This window comes from Notothenia rossii (genome assembly GCF_949606895.1).
Source record: "Notothenia rossii genome assembly, chromosome: 4".
Taxonomy (NCBI): Eukaryota; Metazoa; Chordata; class Actinopteri; order Perciformes; family Nototheniidae; genus Notothenia; species Notothenia rossii.
In genome coordinates, this window is record NC_136902.1 from 30,077,139 (window position 1) to 30,098,691 (window position 21,553).

Sequence of the window (21,553 nt, forward strand, 5' to 3'; positions counted from 1 at the left end):
AATGTAGGGCCTTTGTGTTATGCACACAGGTTCAGAAGAATGGTACATATAATGGAATAGATCCATCAATAATGGTAATAGTTACACCTGAGCTTTTCCTGTTCTGATTTTTCACAATGTTCCCGTTACGTCAAAATGTCAGACTAAAAGGCTTGTGGATCCTGTTGTAGCAGTTGAGGATACTACATGTCATTACCACTATTTATTTTGTGTATTTTTAGTCCCTGCTGTATTTAACTTTAAAGAGCTTACGAAATGCTTTTAGCACCTGTTAGTGGGCTTAGTATATGATAGAGGTTGCATTTGTATTGTGAAATGTGCCATATGTTTTTTTTATTATTGATGTATTTTTTAATAAATCACGATTATAACAGCATACAAAAGGGACTAGAAAATATAGTATATAATTCTTGATTATAAAACATCTTTTTTGCAGAGTATGTTACCGAACTCTTGACCGAGACTCTACGCTTGTGCGAAAACAATGTCGATGAGGAACCTTTCGATGTCCCAGATCCACTCAGCAGTCGATGGGAAAAACCAGACAAGAGAGAGGTTGTTGCGCTGTTTAGAAGCAGATTTAATCACTGAACTAACAATCAGTTTTGTTATTGACTCTAATCAAGTGCTGGATACTTGAATGACGTGTAGATGTCAGATGGAAACGTCGCCTAGATCTTTTTAATGGCACATGATGGCAGTGGGATTCTGTGGTTCTTACCAAGTATTCCCCAGCAAAATCTCACTAGCTGGCGGTATGCCACATAGCGATACATTCTGTAAAATACAAGATCATAAATGTCAATGGTAATCACTTCAACCTTATTTGCTTATTTATCTATTTATTCTGTAACTTTGCCAGAGTGACCCAAAAATAATAACCCCAAAAAAATGAATTCCCAAAAACACATCAAATTTCTGAGCTCTACAAATTTGTGAACACAAGTAACTTACTCATTACGTGGCTGATCACCTGCTTGTTGTCTGTCCCTCTTTGAATAATGATGGTAGGCTGTCTGCAACACCCAAACATCCAGACAATTTGATTGGAATCCTGGGTGATCTATTACGCAGGTTATGTTTGCACCATCTCCCTCATATTCATTGAATTCCTCCATTTTGGCCAACATGACATCCTTTTCTTGGCAGCATTGGCACTCTTCAATTGTTTCCATGATTGTACATTTTTCACATGTACACCTAAATGTACAAAAGATAGTTGAGAAATAATTGCATTTTTAGGAGGAGACCTACTTCTGTGGTGAGTTCCAAGCCTAGCAGAGTGTGATGCAGTTACCTGAGCCAAGTGTCTATGAATTATAATCAAATGTATACCAGTAAATGGTAAATGGACTGTACTTATAAAGCTGCTATGTATTATTATTTATTTACTATATATGAACATCTCTATGAATTATAATCACATGTAAACCAGTCTGTGTTCTGTTGCCTGAGCCAAGTGTGCCTGCTATGTATTATTATTTATTTACTATATATGAACATCTCTATGAATTATAATCAAATGTATACCAGTCTGTGTTCTGTTGCCTGAGCCAAGTCTGCCTGCTATGTATTATTATTTATTTACTATATATGAACATCTCTATGAATTATAATCAAATGTATACCAGTCTGTGTTCTGTTGCCTGAGCCAAGTGTGCCTGCTATGTATTATTATTTAATTACTATATATGAACATCTCTATGAATTATAATCAAATGTATACCAGTCTGTGTTCTGTTGCCTGAGCCAAGTGTGCCTGCTATTTATTATTATTTATTTACTATTTATTGAGAATCTTTATGAATTAAAGTCAAATGTATACCAGTCTGTGTTCTATTGCCACACCGGATCTCCGCCAAATCCAGGATCGTCGTCCCCATTTTCGCTCCCGTCTGTATCTCGACCGCTACTTGAATACTGTGGCTCAAACTGGTATGGTTCCACCACGTTAGACTCGCCCGCAAGATCTGATTCCACCACACCGGCATCCTCTTCAATAAAATCCTCCTCTTCTTGAAAGTGCACCGAGTCTATTGACGACTCACTGCAGTGGCGCAAAAAGTGGGTATGCACTATATGCGACGCATAGGGGCGCCACACCAGTGGGGGCGCCCAACAAGCGATGGTAAAAAAAAAAAATTAAATTAAATAAAAATAAAATGGTATTTTCTTTATGTTTCTAAATAGTTTCTGCATTTCCTTAAGGTTTTAAAACATTTTAGAGGAGTAATATGCTAGAGAAGGGCGCCCTATCTCATAAGATTCCATCATAGAATTTTGACATAGAGGAGGGAGCACGAGCAGGGACGCCGTGAACACTGAGGAGCAGGCGCTCGTTGTGAGTTAACGTCAAAAAGAAATCATGGATAAACCAAAAAAGCGGTCGGGGGCAGAAAATAGAAAAAGAAAGAGGGAAAAGGAGACGGCGTGTCAAGGGATGCGACAACAGCTAAATAAGTGGATGTTGAAAGGCAACAGGTAGGAATAGGATGATTTAAAGTGTGACGTCTGTCTGTGCTTGGAAATATTGACTGGCTAGCGTATGCTAACACTGGGCATGTAGCAGCCAAAGGTGGGTGGGTTTATGGCTAGCTTAGAATATGCAAACCAATGTTGCTGCGCCAGCGCTGACATGGAAAGTATGAGGTAGCATGTACAATAAATGACAAGAATCTGGAAAACATAACTAATGCAATAACTCTGGTTTATCATGGAATCATGCACACATTTGCTACCAAATAAGAGGCTTGCAAATGTCAGTTCAGACTGTTCTCAGATTGGCTAGTGTTTGCTAACACTAGCAGCTGAAGTGTGGTTTACGGCTAGCTTTAATGCAAACCGATGTTTCTGATAGCTACATTTAGATTTTGGTTAAACCCCATGCATGTCACGTCCAAATTGTATTAAGGTAAAATAACAACTGGTAAATATAAGGTAGCATGCACAATAAATGTCAAGAAGCTGGAAAACATAGCTAACCATGGAATCATTTAAATATGTTGTGCTGCCATTAGCTGTCTATGTTAGCTGTGCTGTCAGACATACAGGCTATACATCTGTTTGGTGACACAGAAGCTGTTATTACAGGGTCACATCTCTTTACAGGTCTGTGCTAAGTAGCTCTCCGTATTTGTTCTTTTAAAATTCAAAATGTGAATGTACTTTCAACAGCAGCACAACCTTACACGGCATAATAGTGTTTTTTATTTGTTCTTTTAAAATCCAAAATGTGAATGTACTTTCAACAGCAGCACAACCTTACACGGCATAATAGTGTTGTTTTTTTTATTATTAAGTTGCCTTATCACTGGGCTGATATAATAATTTAATTTAGACAGCTGCTTTAACAGTGAATTCATTTTATTCAGGTGTGAGGATGGTGGCTCAGGAAAGACAGGGGAAGGCAACAGGTAGGTCTAACATTAGGTGTAAGTGTAGGGGTCTTGATACCAACAGATTCATTTCTTAATATTATTTTAATATTATTAATAAGGAAAAACTAATATGGAAAATCTATTTCATAATGTTTGTTTGACAATATATCTTAGTGGAAAAGAACACAGGCAAGGAGTGAATGAGACAGACATGAGGTCGGCGATGGCATCAAGTAGAGATGAGACCAGTGATGATGTCAGGTAGTAGGAGTTCTATTAGTTTGACCACACAAAACTCAATGTCCAGTATGGTTTGAAGTTCTGTTGACCAACCTATTCACTGTGTCCTTTTTGGGGATAATAGTGCAGACAGAGATGGAGAGCCACTCACCACAGAGGTGGAATTTGAGGAGATTGTCGAACCGAGAGGTGACGATGAGGTGGAAGAGAATGTCGAACCGAGAGGTGAAGATGAGGTGGAAGAGAATGTGGAACAGAGAGGTGAAGATGAGGTGGAAGAGAATGTCGAACCGAGAGGTGAAGATGAGGTGGAAGAGAATGTGGAACAGAGAGGTGAAGATGAGGTGGAAGAGAATGTCGAACAGAGAGGTGAAGATGAGGTTGTGGAACAGAGAGGTGAAGAGGAGAGGGCTGAGTCAAGGCCTTACTCAGAAGATCCATCAGACTGGCCACCACCACATCAGATTGGGGACTCATTTAGGCAGTGTGTTGTTGAAAATGGCCCACACAAATGTCCTGATGGGCCATATCCAAGATCAGAGAAGTCTAGAAGGTGTTTTTCGAAAGCGTATTGTTTTCGCACAATGTCAAATGGAGAGAAAGTTGCACGAGATTGGTTACTGTATTCTAAAAGTACGAATAAGGTGTATTGTTTTGCGTGTAAACTTTTCGGTGGAGCTAGCGTTGTTGACACACGCTTTGTGGTGGGATATAATAACTGGCAGAGTCTTTCAAAAACGCTGCAGCACCATGAAACCAGTGGTTTACACATCAACGCGTATCTTTTGTGGAAAGAATTAACATCTCGCTTACGCCTTGGTAAGACAATTGACAGTACCTTGCAAAAAGCCATAGAAGCTGAAAAGGCACACTGGAGAAGCGTGTTAACGAGAGTGATCGATTGCATACTCTTTCTCGCAGAAAGGAACTTGCCACTGAGGGGGAAGAATGCTACATTAGGAGATCCTAAAAATGGAAATTTTCTGGGTGTCCTTGAGGTCATAGCACGATATGATGTCACACTAGCAGAGCATCTTAGAAAGGTAGCGGCTAAAAAAACCACAGGACATCTTTCCTGGTGCACTCAGAATGAATTTTTAGATTCAATTGCAGACTGTGTACTTGGTAAAATTTGTGCCCAGGTCAAAGCCTCCAAGTACTTTGCTGTGGAGTTGGATTGCACTCCTGACATTTCAAAGCAGGAGCAGGCCTCAGTCATAATCCGGTATGTTCATACGGACGACAAAAAGAAAGCCACCATCAATGAGTCTTTTGTTGGCTTCATAGTTGTGAAGGACACAACTGGTAAAGGTCTCACAGAAACACTGACTGGGGTGCTGGATAGCCTGGGGTTGGAGTTGAAGAATTGTAGGGGACAGAGTTATGACAATGGCTCGAATATGAGAGGTATACACAAAGGTGTTCAAGCCTTGGTGCAGCAGAAGTGTCCAGAGGCACTATTTATCCCCTGCTGTAGCCACAGTCTCAACCTTCTCCTATGTGATGCTGCATCATCAAACAGAGTGTGTCTTACCTTTTTTGGCACTATCCAGAGACTGTACACCATTTTTTCAGCTTCGGTGAAGAGGTGGGATATCCTCAAAGAGTTTGTGGACATTACTCTAAAGCCTCTCAGTGAAACCAGGTGGGAGGCGAAAATAGACTCTGTCAAAGCTGTGCGTTTCCAGTTAGGGGGGATTCTTGACGCTTTGGAAAAGCTTGAGGAAGTGGAAAAAGACGGCAAAACAGTCTCAGAGGCAAAGTCGCTCTCTGGCGAGATTGTTACCATGGAGTTTCTGATGTGCCTCTTGATTTGGTATGATCTATTGTCAGAGATCACGTTTGTTAGCAAGGCAATGCAAGCAGTGAACATTTCGATGGACACTGCCATAAGGATGATCGATTCTCTGAAAGAATTCTTCTGTAAGTATAGAGAGGAGGGGTTTCAGAAATCCCTTGACATTGCACGCAGACTAGCCATTGAGATGGATGCTTCCCCTGACTTTAAGGAAAGACGTTGCAGAAAGCAAAAGAGATTTCATGGAGATGATTCAAGCACTGGCCATTTTGAACAGGAACCTGAGACCCATTTTAGGTGCATGGTTTTTAATGTTATTGTTGACACTGTAATTCAGGAGTTGTCTGACAGATTTTGCAATCTTCAGCTTGTGTCCGAAAAGTTTAAGTTCATTTACAAAATGGAACACATGACAAAAGCTGAGTTGGAGGAATCAGTGACAAGATATGCACTGGCTACCGATGATGTTTCAAGGGATATCATTCAGGAAATTTACCCAGCAAGCCGTCTACTTAGGGGGCATGAAAAGGCTCTGGATAAACTAAATGTCCTCCTACAGGAGAACCTTGATTTGGTTTTCCCAAATCTGACAGTAGCCCTGAGAGTTTTCCTGACAATGCCTATGACAGTTGCCTCTGCCGAGAGATCATTCAGCAAGCTAAAGCTGATTAAAACATACCTTCGTTCCAACATGAGCAATGATCGCTTAACCCAATTAGCAGTCATTTCAATTGAAAACAGTGTGGCACGAACTGTTTCATTCGATGCAATACTAGATAAATGGGCAAGTGCAAAGGCACGCCATGTTACGATTTAGTAGCAACTAAAGAGTGCTCTACTACAATCTCAGGTAGCAACATTGTTACATAAGCTACATCATTTTTTAATTTTTTTTATTTATTAGCTTATTTGTCAGGGGCCGTGTACAAGACAGTTCAGGTACCAGAGTTAGCTATAAAGTGATTTACATCTGTGGTTGTTGTTAACAGAGTGTGTTCTAATGGATCTTTGTAAGCTTACTTTTGCATTTTAATGTTTTAATGTTTTATGTTGCATTGATTATAATGATTGTAAATGTGTAAATTTGTTTATTATTTAATGATGGTAGACCTACAGTGGCTGATATGCTTTAAAATAAACCCTTATTATTTAAAGGCCATGTCCAGCAGACTTATTTATTTATTATTACTATATATATATATATATATAATATATATATAAAAAAAAAAAATTGGGGGGGGGGGCGCCAAAATTGTTGCTGCATACCCCCCTGACACAGGGCAGCTGCGCCCCTGACTCACTGTCACTCGATGCTGTCGAAATGTCCCAGACAGAGTCCGACATCAGCCATATAGTTAGTGTATTATTCAAAAAGTGTTCTACTCGTGACGTGCGTGACGTCACTAACCGGCGAAAGCTGTTTGGTCCGGAGCGGTCGTGTAACATCGGAAGCGAGCATGGAAAGTTGTAATAAATAACAATTTATAAATACAGCGGGCATATTGTCATTAATGACAAATGATTTCCCATTAATAATAGTATATATTATCCTAATAAGAACAGTGTTGTCCTTCATTTCGTAAGCTCTTTAATGTTATTTCATGTAATACATTATAAAGAGGATTAACAAAAAGTGTCTCCAACTGGGATTGGATTTTGTTTGAGTTGGTTATGTGTTTATATGTTATATGTTAAAGAGCTTCCCATTACCACACTCATTTCTGTTGGTTTGATATGAAGCGACTGTAAGCAGCTGATTACCTAAGCTTAGCATAAAGACAAGACATAAGCAACAACAGCTAATGTAGCTCTGTCTAATGCCCAATTTGCCCATGAGCATCTGAAGCTCTTATTAAGGTCTGTTTGAGTTTAAGAAATACCATTTACCATTTTACAGGGGCCTATGTGCTAAACTATTCTTGACTAAATATTCATAACTTGACTTCACAGTACATCATCAACTTCATATTCACCATTGCTTCAAAAGCAGTTATCCAATGGTGCACATTAAAGGAAAAATAGGCTTACAGCTAAATAGATGCACATAGTAAATATAGTTTAATCACAACTGCTGTGCAAGTAATAAAGTGATCTGAGGTAGGGATTCATACAGTGGACCCCATATAAACTAACATTAGAGGGGGCTGACCCACTGCCAGAATGATAAATCATGGTGAGTCTATTGTGGAAATAATAATGGTTGTATTTCAATAAATGGTAAAGCTTCCAATAAATTAAATTACAGAGAAAATGTGACTGTTGCTATGGTTCCCAAGGACCAGCTGAGGAACATTTCATCATTGCTTACACATATTTTTAAATGCAATAGCTGAACAATGGATTTGTTGAAAAAAAAACTGTGTATACTTTTGTTGTATTTCTTTGACTCAAACAACCTTAGTGAAACGATACAATACATTAGTTAACCTATTTTAAAATGTAATCTGGAATCCATAGGCTTGTTTTGGCTCGAGATTTCTTCTCTTTTTTTACATTTCAGTGGCTTTTATAAAAGAAGAGCATATTTGGTTTCTTGTAAAAGGAGGACACAGGGGACACTATTTTAAAACGTAATATCTTGGTTTCTTCTTTTCTATGGTTACATGGTTCTGTTAAATTATTTGGAATAGGTTACTTCTTCTTTTTACAGGTAATTAAGAATTGCAACAGGATGCTTTTTTAAAGTAACCCTCTCTACCCGGTTTGATTTATGCCATTGGGCATCTTGTTTTGACTTTACAACTAAAATCTGTTAAAACAATTTCCTTTCCCCTAGGCTAGAAAGGTATTTGAACTCACCTTCCACACACGCCGGCCTGGCCCTGGTGGTCCCGGCGATCTGGCCTCTCCGGCAGGCGCAGCGGGCCGTCTGCCTGGCTATGGTCCGTCTGGGAACGCTGCTGTCTCTGTTGAGCATCACGATCTCACAGGTTCCCACCGCCAACTGGCCTGCCAAACACAACAGCCAGGAACAAAGTATGATGAGACTGTAATGAACATATGAGAGGAGCAACTGGTCTTCTAAAGGTTTAAACAGGCAGTGTGACACAAGGCCCAGTTTTAAAGCACTGACCAGTTTAATACGCTTATTTACATTTTCAAATATAAATATGAGAAACTGATTTCAAAGCTTTTAAAGCAGCAGGTTGGAGTGATCATTCAGTTTATATACAGTATGCCTGCCTGCACTATAAAGTGACTTGAAGTGATGCTGTGGAAAACAAAGATCCTTCCAAGAATCTGTTAAAAGCACATTTTCTATTTTGTGAATCATAACTGCAGAGTTAACAAGCCTACAGTACAAGTCTAAAGCTCTAAGATATGAATATGAAAGGGAAGTAAAAACATACTGATTGTTTTTTTATTTATTGGCATGGATGTAGTCACATTTTATAGAATTTAGACCCTGACATTATGATATATATTTTCTGTTCAACAACTGTTCAACAGAAAAACAACAGCATTGTAGAAACATACCTTAGTTAGAATGATTTTGTATTTAGTTAAACCCAATACAATACAGTTAATACCCTGAAATAGTGTTTGAGATCATCGACTATATGTTATACATTCGTCCCAGAGGCTACACAATTATATTTAAAATATTAAAAGATACATTTTCTGATTTGACTGTTGAACTTTTTAATGCAACATGGACCACTGGCTGAAATAATGTGCGTTCAGTCGACATGGCAGTAGCTGCTGGGCACTGTGGTCCTTCAACAGACCCCTTTTCAAGCCAAGTTAAGCTCTACTGAACGACAAATGGAGAGAATGTCTTAAAGCCATGATTACCTTGCTCAGAAATCTCAGTGCTGTGTGTGGTGTGTGCTGTGTGCGTGCATGTGTGTGTGTGTGTGTGTGTGTGTGTGTGTGTGTGTGTGTGTGTGTGTGTGTGTGTGTGTGTGTGTGTGTGTGTGTGTGTGTGTGTGTGTGTGTGTGTGTGTGTGTGTGTGTGTGTGTGTGTGTGTGTGTGTGTGTGTGTGTGTGTGTGTGTGTGTGTGTGTGTGTGTGTGTGTGTGTGTGCTATTCTTACACTTTCTTTCAAGCACAGAGAATTGCTTCAGAGTTCTCCAGGCATTACAAATTGATGGATGACTCCATGGCCGGGGAGCTGCGGCTAAGCAAGTTTTTTTTTACTTTCAAGTTTGTCAGAATGTGATCCCTAAATTAATTACACAAACTGGGGAAACTTAGAATCCACAAGGGTGTTTTTCACTGCAAATGGACTACTTGGGAGGGGAAATCATTAATAAATAAATGCTCTTCATCATCGCAACTTTTCCATATCAGGCAAGTTAAGAAGGTAATCCCTTTTTACTTCATATGAGATGAACATCAATGAAAAGATTTCCAATTTTAATAACATCATACAAATTGAGTGAGTTTGGATGAAATCAAGTATTTGCAACACTAAAAGGTGAATGAATGTCTAGCAAGAGCGGTTTAGAATGTTAGCATACAGCACACCTGTGTCGAGCTATTGTCAAAGGGAAGAGATGAGCTTCGTTCTCAGAACCGCAGCTGTAGCTCTTTGATGGCTGCCATGATTGTTGTTAATGAATAACATTGAACCCTTCCCAGCAGCCATGGGCGAACAAAAGAGCTGTAACAATGATGTTTTAATGTCATGATTTAAAAAATGCACCCTCTGTGTGGCCTTTTGTATGCTGACAGTCTCATTGAGCGCTTAATGTTGAGGCAGCAGTTTTGTTTGGGTAAATCATTTGGAAACCAGAGGGAACATATTTAATTGTCTTTTAGTGAGGCCATCCCGGTGCGTTTGAGGGAATTATTAACTTTTAATAGTTTTTTTTTTTTTTAATAAACACAAAAACGCAGTAAATCGCTCAAGGGTGTTTGCTGCTTTCAACAACTCATTTGGAAGAATTACTTCAATATACAGTACTGTATGTGGGTGGAAGACACATTTTCCATAGCACCTTTGTCAGTTAGAATCAAAGGGAGGTTTGTTGCAGCCTCAAATAAGAACATAAAAAACAATCAATAAGCTGCTGAACAATGTTAATGATTGAGAATATTACATCTGACTCGGCTTCAACTGAGCACATTTCATAATAAAGTGAAATATAAATGCACTTGAAGTCAGATAACCATATCAACTTATCTGCCTGAATAGCAAAGTTCAGGGAAAGATCCTTTGTGATGATCTGAAAAAGTCACATAGTTTCTTGCTTCTTTTCTTGAATGGAAAGCTGCCAGTGAAAGCCATTCAGGCTGACACTGAAATAAGAGCAGCTCGGCAAAGGGAGATTAGAGAAGAACGTGTGCTGCAGTTCGTGTTAGGTCAATCCCCCGGAATTCACCAATCATCACTCCTTTACGCTGCTGCTTCCAGACGCTTCCCTACACCGTCAAGGTTCATCGCGTCAGACGCTAACTGCTCTGTAGTCTGTACTATGATATTACGGTAATAATGGAAAAGGTTAAAAAGGGTTGCTGATCAACACAAATGACAGATGAGATGTTCCAGATACTCTTTTTTGGAGCGGAGGACATCTTGGAAATATTCTATCTAGATGATGAGTGTAGTTTTGTTAATAATGGTTCCCACGGGACTTTTCTTTTCACTACATCATACTGTAGGGTCAAAATATCTTCTGGTCACTGCCGCAAATTGGAAAATGGAGATAATGGATCCCATTTCGGTAATCTAGTGGCCTTTACTTCAGTGACACCGTTATGACACATTTTCCCTTGGCCAACACTTTGGTCAGTATTAAGGCTGAGCTTCCTTGGTCTCTAGAACATTATAGTTAACAGTGGGAGTGCAAGATTAGTGGCAGGCAAGGGGAGGTATGGCACGGAAATGGCCATTTAACTAACATCTGAAAGTAACAATATAGTCAAGTCATGACAGGTAAAGCTAGACTTTCTCTATAAATCTCAGTTGCAATATTTATTAAAATATTCCTTTTTTATTGTGTTTTGTTCTTGCAGTAGAGAGTGACAGATACAATGTTGTCGCAGATTGAATAATTCATATATATCACAGATTGCCTGGGCAAATTGCAAAGCTATGTATCTATTCTGGGCATATTTCAAATCAAAATTTTATTTTTTTGACCTGCTTCCCCCTCATGTGCATTTTACTTTCTACTCCAGAAAGAAAGTTATTTTGCTCCAATTATCTTTTGAATAGGCCTACTTTTCTCTTAAATGCTAATTGCAGTGCTGAAACGATAAGAAAGAGAATAATATTCTTCCTGAATGTCATCATATGACAAGAAATGTAAGGAAAAAAGCAAAATATACTACACTGTTCAAATATAAGAAATACTGACTGGAGAATCCTTGACATTTACGGAGCAACTCAATTAGTTGCTGTTTCTCATTTTAACCCAAGTAGTAAATCGAATCAAAAGATCTGATTGGCATGAAATGACACCTTCAAGGTCCCCAGACGATGAACCATTTTCATTTAACGCTTCACAAGCTTTTCTTCCAGTCCTACCGCCTCAACATTGCAACCTCTAGGATAAAACAGTTATTTATGTATTTTTCCCTATCAATAATATTACAGGACCTACATCAAATCTGCATCTCAATGAATGGCATGGTGGATTGGTTTTCTATCCCATTGGCTGCTTCACTTTTCTATTTACATTGTTAAGATTGGTGTATTTCCACATCAAATAATTACCTAGTCTTCGAAGTCATAGAACACAATGACCACCACAAAGACCTGCTATGCACATTCAATTTCTAGGCTTTAGCCATGCTGCCCACCGTCCCCCACCCACTACTCACCACTCACCACTCAGCCCACCCTCCACTCTCTCTCTTTGCCGAGGCGGGTCCTTGTATACTTGGTGGATGCTCGGAGGTGCCATCAGATATCATTGCTCTCTGCCATGTTTCAACACTGAACAGATGAATGGGCTCCATGCAATAAGCCTGAAGGAGGATAATAGTAAGGCGAAGAAGGGGGGAGGTGGGGTTTGTAAAGTGCCCTCAGCCACGGCCAGCGCTCCATCATACATACAGGAGTTAATTCATGTGACAGGGGCTTTCCGTCACTCGCCGGCTCGGAGACTCTTGGCCTCGTCTCTATTTCACATGATGAAATGTGCATATGGCAAGCTTGCCAAGTGAAGGATGGTGCCACACTGCCGTCCGGGCTCTGGATCCTGTCATACATCTAGAGGGCTACAGGAAGCCGATACAGAACACAGACATGGCTCTCAGCCCTGACTGGCAGCCTGATGACCTTATCACTGAATCACAACACTATACTAGTGCAAAGTGGCAGCGCAGGGGCTCAAACCCACACAGCTTAGAGCAAAGATGCGAGTCTGTGCTCTACACATCGGCACTTTGATCAGACAAAGTACTGGAGAACAAATATCTTAGTATCTCTGCCTGAAATAGGCTGCAAGGAGTCTATACGCTTCCACAATGTTACCCTGATTCAAAGTGCGTGATTGCAGGACTGAGAACTGTTGGGCGTGATGAGGTTATTAATCTATAGATACATAACGTTGGCCAAAAACTACTAATTATCTTTCCTGTTAACATCGCAATCGGCTCCTTATTTAGACAGATGTACTTATCAATGAAACATTCCCATCGTTCTGGCTTATCTGTCCATGGTAGTCTCTTTAATTAAGAGTGTGCAGATACATCAGTAGTTAGTGCTAACTGATAAAATACTGTTATCAGATTTAACAGACAAACACATCAGACTCACTGCTCCCACTCAACTGAAACCAGGCTGCTAGCAGAGAGAAAGCCTCGGCTTCTCCCTCAGGAATTTTGCCATAAAATTATATGACAGGCTGCATTGAGTGAACTATGACGAGGATTCCATTTCCATATTAAAACAATATTCCTTTATAGATTATAATTACTTGCGGTCTGCTTAGGATGGGAGTGAGGTGTTACAATGTTTTACTGCAAAGCGCCTCTGCAAACTACACTTTTGAATTATATTATAAAAAATCATTTTCTTGTAAAGCTAGTTTAGTTAATTATTCATGACAATATGCATTGTATTTGGTATTATCCCCAGCAAGTAGGCAGCTATAGCAAACTCCCTGGCATTGAATCTAACCAGTGTTCCCTGAGAGAGCTAATCAGACTCTAATCACTACACGGGCATACAATAATAAGTCTGAGTGATTATCTTCATTCCATTGTATGTTCCTTTCTTGATAGAAGTGCCGTTCTCAAGGATGAAAATAGGGCTGCCAACAACGCGCTAATTTAGAGAGCATGACAATCGTGTTAAAGTGAATTACTTCAGTTATGAATTCAACTGATCTTTTATGGAAGATTTAAAGCATTTTGAGACACATTTTAAATATTAATGGGACAGGTAATCAGTCAAAATTGAGTCTTTGGTGGCTGCAGATACTCTATAATGTAAATGTAATGAGCACCGACTAATCCCCCGGCCCACACCACCACAAATCTTATATCCATACAGCTACCTCATACTGCTTGTATTGATGCTTTTCTCTTGTTCATGTCTGCAGGAAATGTGTTATGAGAACCACTTTGAATTCACAGGTCCATTCTCTGCAGGCAGTAATACTTTTTTGATCCAAACAATATAATGCCTTTCTTTTAATATATTTTGAGTTGTAAAATAAACATTTTGTTACATTCTGTTCATGCTTGTCAAATTTGAGTAGGTGTCGAATAAGCTAAATGGGCACCCACTCATGAACAGGTGGTGTTCGAGTTAACATTTGCAATTTATACCAGGTTTGGGCGGTTAATGGGTTTGCTGAACTTGATTGGATTACTTTTATAAGCAAACCTCACAGAAAAAAAGGACTTTTAGTTTTTGAAAATTTGGACTGGAACTAATAGTTAATTGAATGTTTTTTCAATTGAGTTGCATGATCTTTAAAATGTCCGAAAAAGTGGTACAAATTGCCATCATGATCACCAAATCCTAAGAGAATAATATTAACATTACTTTTTCTTTTAACAACCAAATCCCAAAAAAAAGTTTACTAGAATACATTTGCCTAAAATGACTTAAACCCATTACTTATAGTAATCGTTCCCATTTCCTGTTAACGACTTATCATTTGCTACATGAGGCCCATTGTTTGGATTTATTATTTATCAATAAACCAAATTATTCGCAATTTATTTTCTGACTATCAACTATTAATTAATGTAATGAGAAATTCAGAGATAATTATGACATATATCAGTTCACCAAGGTAAGACTGTTATTTTTACATTTGCTAAATAAAAAGGCTTATTAACATCATGTAAGGGAATTGATCTTTTTAACTCAACAGTGCCAAGACTTGACCTTTCCTTCAGTCCTGTTCTGATCTCAAAGCTCTGTAATTGACAACTCAAGATGACATCAAACAGAAATCATATCGAAGGACCATTTGCTGATATAGCCAGACACAGCCAAGAGCATCTCATTAGCTCAACAGAGTTTGGTAATGAGATGGACAGTAGTTAGCCGGCAATGGGACACCAGGTGAGAGGCAGATGTTTCGCTGACCCTGTGCTACACGCTTCCTGACACCGCACTGATCTTCTGCTGCTAAACAAGTAGGGCAGCAGAGCAGTGGAGCGAAACATGCGCTTTATATTAATGTGCTCGGTTTAAAAAGGGAATATCGCCGCTGCTATTTGAATACTCAACAGCAAGTCCGATCAATATTTATGCAAGTGATCAACTCAGTGCTGAAGTCGGGGGACCTGTAATGGTACGTAAGTATGCAATTTAATCTGAGGCTTACAGAAATGAATCAGGAACGATGGCAAAGGGAAGTGTGGGAGCAGCCGGGGTGACTTCTGGAGATGAGGGGTGTGTTATGCTATTACAGCATGAAGCTCATTTATCTGTAGGCAGTAAAATAAGCAGTTCTGGCCCACAGACAGTCCACCAGTTAATGTTCTGGGGAGAAGTTCAAGCTCTCACACCCTGGTGACAATACATGTTGGAATTTTCTACTCAAAACAATTCGACATATCCACAAATGCGTACCTGCATTGTATTCAAATGTGGGATTTTTTTTTTTTTAAGCTACACCGAGCATGATTTTTCACGCATTAACAAGCATCCAGTGAGGCCGCAGGAAAAAGAGAGAAAAGCGCTCCCACCAACAAAGAAACAGGAGATGTGCTCCATTTGCCCAAATGTAATTCTCGTGTCAGGTGTGTACACTACTCCACCCAAGGGGAATGACAAATTGAAAGTTCTAGTAGCAGCAGGATGGAGCTCCCTCGGGATAAAGCCGGACTCAACAGTGTTGGGCCGGCCCTTGGCATAGGCAGTATAGGCGAATGCTAAGGGCGCATCAACCCATCGGGGGTGCCGAACAGCTAAAATCTTGCCTAGGGCAGCAAATTGGTCAGGGCCGGCCCTGAGTGTTAGATTGCTTCCTTTCTCACTGGAAAGTAGTAGAAAGGAAGGACTTCCAGGTGTTTGCTGTCTTTTTCAAAACAGTTAACACTCTCTAACATTCAGTGCTGTATTGTTTGACATTGCAGAGGGCTGATTTTTTAAAATAGAAAATATTCTCCTTGCACACGCCCAGTGCTAAGACTGACACTGTGGTTCCGGTCCTGCACAGTAGATATGATGGAGGTGGCTTCTGATACATTTCTGTTGCAGCGATGCAGTAGAGTCTGGGCTGCAGAGATATTACAATGTAGAGTACACTCAGACAATTGGCCGTGGATGAAAACAGGCTCGAGGCATAAAGAGTGAGTGTACAATATGCCTCACAAAAGCAGTAACTGTAAACAGAGCTCTGCTGAATGTAATGCAGAAAGGATGGTAAAGCCACAGTGGGTCACGTCACATTTCATATCCCTCTAGGTCCTAGAGTCTTCTTTAATGCAAACCCAGAGAAAATAGTGAGCATCAGAAGGCTATTATGACCTCACAAGCACTGTGCGGTAATGTGTGATTGCGGATTTAATATTCAAGAACAGACCTCTCATAAAATACGTTCATGGCATGAGTCAGAAAATAGAATGGGACAAAAGACTGAAGGGACATAACTCAAATCATCTAGACCACTCTGCCAATGATGGAGCAGTTTCAAGCCCAGAGCTTTGCGCAGAGAAAATAACAATGCAGAAATATACAGAGCGGAGCACTACACTCAACCACAAGGGAGGTCAAAGCAGAAGGCTAGAAATAATTCATATTCAGGGGGCTATGAAATATGAGCTTTGTGTGCTGTCAAATTGATTTAGCTGTAAAAATTATTTTCATTTTTTTTTTGTTCCATAAAGATGCTCGTACTTTTACAGCTCCGCCGCCTATAGAAGCAGGCCTTGATGATTTGCTTAGAATGTACAGCCAAGGTTATAATCAAAGCCGGTCTCCTTTTGCATGCTCAATGCCGCCTTGAAGAAAACCGGAATGGAAATCATCCTTTTCACTTCAAAAAGTCAGTAACTCTCTGATACTTTGATTAGTTTAATGCTTGGATGTATAGGCCATGCTCCCTGAGTTAAAAGAGAAGGCCAAGATTTTCTAAATTCATCATTCTGGTGCCCCATGAACACACACTGCTGCCACACAAGAGGTGTTTAAAAAATAAATAAAGAACGTGTTAGCATCTGGAATAATTTGCCTAGTTTGTGAATGTCATTTGGACATAAGACATCAGAGAATCCACATTTCAAAGAGTGGACTGACTGTGAGAGTCAGTCATCAATGGACCTCTGTACTGATAGAGCCACAGTGACTCGCTTTAAAATGTAGTGACACAGCCTGTAGAAGCATCTCATAAAATGTGGGCCGTCATTCCCATCAACAGTTTGTACTGCAGAGCAGCAAGCCTGGATAGATCGTTGCTTCAGGACACTATTGTTAATGGGTTCAGGAGCACTGATTGAATTATTCAAACAAATCAAAGTGACACGTTAATACTGACATGTGACATTGGCTGTAAACGCAGCACTGTTCTCTGCACACATACAGTTTAGCATTCAGTTCTTTGGTTCATCAAAAGTACTATGTTATTTTTATCAAATTTGCAATGTTTAATAAAATCTGTTTTGATGAAAATTAAGTAATGTTCATAATTTCTAGGTTATTGTAAAAAGCAGAGAAAACGCTAGGTAGTTGGCACAAGAAGTGATAGTTGAGAATACAAACAAAACGGCACCAACCACCAGAAAGGTACCTAAAGATTCACTATTTAAATCTTTTTTTTGGCACTTGGGGGCAGCAGAACAGCCTGAAAAAAGACAATCACCTTTGCAATTACAAACTTGTAACAAATGTTATCAAACAAATGCCTTACACAACCAGCAGACACTAGCACATTAGTAATCGGGAGTCTCCCGCGAAAATCGGGAGGGTTGGCAAGTATGGTTGTGGTTCCAAGCAAGCTCAGCCGATAGAAGACAGTTAAGTTAAAATACCTTTAAGATAAGCCACTTATCGGTCAAAGAGTATTCTCAGAACTGTCCTTTTGCAACAGGTCATCCTTTACAAACATACTATTTTTAAATTGCCCTTAAACTAAGGTGAACACTATGTTGCAAAGTGTTGCAGGTAAGATGATGCCACAGCAGTGTCACACATTGTGACTTGTTTAACTGGAAAAAATAATGATCCTTCTATACAAACTCTTGGAAGTTTAAGTGAAGTGCAGAAACACCACAGCAATGAGTGCTTACCTTATGCTCAAAGATCTCAAGGATTGCCACTTCTAAGATGCAAAATGGCCTCATTTGATAACAATATGTTAGAAGTGGGAATTTGTATGTTCCAATTTGAAGTTGAAATGTATTCTTGGCCTTTGAGTTGCTTGAGTTTCGTTGGCGCAAAAGGCCAACTGTCTGTCCACCCCCAGCTTACAGATGAGAATAAAAATGCTCCATCTCCTCCTCTTCTTCACACACACACCCGTAACCCAAAGCAATGTGGTTGACAAAGCAAGGAGGAGTTGCCCTCGCTCTCTGACTGCACCACTGAACCGGAATGTTGTCCAGCGAGGAAATCCAAACATTTCCAAATGTATCGTTGAATAAACTGGCAACGTCGAGAGCGGCTGACAGGCCATTCATCGTGGTAGGCGCTGGCCCAATGGCATGAGCGGGCAGGGCTGCTGCGCTTTGATTTCCTGTCTAAGCCGCCATGACAGATGAGCTACGGAGAGGGTGGAGGCGTTGCAGCCTCTCACCACCACAAGGCTTCACCTCTCTGCCCACCACTTTAACCACACTCGTCAAGGCTTAAGGGCCGTCAGGGGCCATCGGGGTGCAAGTGGTAGGAAGATGGTCACGCAAAGTGAGTACTTTGACTCCATCAGTGGTGAGCAGTCAAATAATACTGTAAGGTAGCTGATGAAACGATAAAGAGCAGTGGTGGTCAGAAATACTCTAACAACAGCACTGACAAGTCACAGCTGCCAGTTTCAAATGAGGATTCCTTCTTAAAATTCAGCTCAGAGCTGGAAAAACGAGTGATCAACATACAAAGACTGCCAAAGCTCAATTCACATCTAGAGGTTTTAACTAGGCCAAATCCACCAGGATCTATTTACTGGAAGAATTTCAAGGGGAGTAAAGTTCACAAGAGATTGATTGAACAATTGTGTACAATAACACTCTAATGAGATCATTTTCAGATGAAATTGAGTCAATGATAAATGGCTGAGGGGAAGAGGAGGGTGGCTGTTACTCCTCAGATAATATACAGAAGCTTCAGAGGCTGCAAGAAGAGGCTGGTGAAAACAGCATTTAGAGAGAAAACGCTGCAAATTAGAGGCAAAGGGAGCACATTTCAGTGTACAGGCAGTTCATTTTTCACATCAGTGTCTACTTTTGTTCCCGGCAAGCTGCCAAAGACATTTATGTAGGCACTATCCCTCCTCCACAGCGGTAATTATGCTGCTGGCCAATGCTTGATTAAAAGATCTAATCTGCAAATTTAGTGTTCGACATCTCCCAACAACTTCCCATGCTTTAAGCCCGCTCTGTGTTGTTGGGATCCAAAATGTTTTGTCATGGACAGCAGCCAATGGAGTGCGTGGATGACATCCTTTTGCTTTCTATTTTGTGTCAGGGTGAAGGTGTAATTGCACCAGCAGATGTATTATTCAAGAGAAAAGCATGTCAGGGATGGTCCTGGATATAGCCTTAACCTGAGTGAAATTATAAAAGCTTTAGAAGGCAGAAGTCAGGTCTTCACTGGGAATTAAAACAAGCAGACTGTGTCTCTTTTTCACCCGGAGTTTAATTATGGCTTCACTAAATTGTCATTTCACAAGGGTGCAGAGAGACTACATCAGAATAAGGAAAACCATGAGGTTAGTTTATCAACAAGGTTATATTGTTGTGAGAATATGATTTTTGCAATACATGACACGCTCCTATAGTGCTACCATATCAAATAAAGACTGTAGTAAGTTCAGCAATGTCACTAAACACTGGCTGTCCAGTATCATACACTTAGTATAGGACTATTATTATAGGAACAGAAAATAATACCTTACAACAAGGTCACCATGAATTGACTGGAGATGAGCAGGGGGGTTTTATGGAACATTATAGGGATTGATTTATTACGGGATCACACCATGTGCATCCCAATAAGAAGCACTGAGACAATGCTGACAAAAGTGACACACAGCCAGAAGTGTCCTTACCCTCTCTGAGCAGATGGGAGTAGATGAGCCACAGGAGCAGCAGGCAGCACAGTGACGCACCTCCACCTGCGGAGAGTGTCTTCGCCCCAGACTGCATCCTACACCTTCAGCCCTTTCCCCTTTTCGTAGATTATCCAAACTTTGAAAGCTCGTGGCGCTCAGATGTCAAGCAGATCAGCGGGAGAGTGGCTAATCCAGTGGCGTCTCCACAGCCTGTAATCGGCATCCATTTTGAGGTTATAATAGGGAGTGCTACTGATAGTAATCCCCCCGTGCTTTTCAAATTCCCTCGGTGAGCTGCATATCCATCCAGGCACACACACACACACACACACACACACACACACACACACACACACACACACACACACACACACACACACACACACACACACACACACACACACACGCAGAGGGTACAATGTCACCAGTTCTGGTCAAGTTTACGCAGCTGTGGTTGCAGGACTCACTGGCAGGCTTCTGCAAAAACTGTAACTATGTAGATGGAGAGCAGCAGTCCTCCGCAGTTTTGATCCTCATGCTGATGAAGCTGGTAGTGAACCTTAAAAAAGAAATTCAGCCTCTTATCATCCCCTCTACACCGCTGTCCCTTCCTTTTCCCTCCTCTGCTCCCCGCACTGTTGTTATGATGATTCCCAACCAACTTCTGCACACAGCGCGGCTCTGTGTGACTCTACGGAGAAAACGCGCAAGTTCACCCAGGCGGACATGACGAACATAGCAATCAGCGCAGAAACTTGTCCGAAAAACGCAACACTCCTTTATCCAAAAATACGGCTAAGAAAAGCTGAAGGCGCAGGTGCGTCACATGCGACCACAACACTGCAGGTGAAATGTCAAAAGATTGGCGCGTTTACGCACTGCCTATGGACAATATGCGCGCGTCAATGCAGTGAAGTTGGTCACACTTGTCACCTGTATGAGCCTTTGAGAATGATCTGCAAAGATGGACAGTGCCTTGCTCCTCTGATTTGCCAGAAAGAGCTCTCCCTCCTCGCAAAGTCAAGTGTCGGATGCTGATGCGAGTGTTTTAACCCAGCCTCATTCTGCCCCAACCAGCCACATTTGCATGCAGGCGACGCAAGAACAAGAAGAGGATTTCCTCCCTTCAATCCATGGAAGAAAACGCTGCTGCTTGCCCCCCTTGAGTTACAATGTTTCCATATGCTCTCTCTCTCTCCTCCACACACACGAATACACACAGTGCCCCAATTCCTTCCGCAAAAAACTTTGAGCTCCCAGGCTATAAATCCCAATCTGTAGATGATGCTGCTTATTTATACACATTTAGATGTCCCGTCTCAGCCCACAGGGAGACACAAAGCAGTACCAGCCTCCCCCACAGTGCTACATGTTACTTTTCTCCCCGTCTTTATGCCCTCTTTCATAGGTGGAACACGCCCTGGAGGGTTGCATAGAGACTACACTTAACATTTAACACACACTGGCATTCTGGGAAAATGTGAGCGGTCTGTTCCTTCAGCGGGATGGCAGAGGAA

The 21,553-nt window shown here is 40.7% G+C and overlaps 1 protein-coding gene and 1 long non-coding RNA gene across 3 annotated transcripts in view; one reads left to right on the plus strand and one right to left on the minus strand.

The window, feature by feature from the left end:
* The window catches only part of tafa5l (TAFA chemokine like family member 5, like), a 62,763-nt gene extending 41,449 nt beyond the window's left edge, over positions 1-21,314 (minus strand). Inside the window, exons 1-2 of one of the 2 annotated variants that reach the window (XM_079678179.1) lie at positions 20,034-21,314; positions 8,215-8,364 (exon numbers count right to left, since the gene is read on the minus strand). In XM_079678179.1, coding sequence (XP_079534305.1) covers positions 8,215-8,364; positions 20,034-20,130 — 247 coding nt within the window. In that variant the 5' untranslated portion in view covers positions 20,131-21,314. The remainder of the gene's footprint in view (positions 1-8,214; positions 8,365-20,033) is intronic. The other variant, XM_079678178.1, reaches the window with a different exon arrangement.
* Positions 1,455-8,329, plus strand: LOC307037360. Its single transcript, XR_013807659.1, has 3 exons — positions 1,455-2,481; positions 3,372-3,413; positions 8,192-8,329. It is a non-coding gene; the product is annotated as an uncharacterized lncRNA (long non-coding RNA).
* Positions 21,315-21,553: the final 239 nt, after the last annotated feature.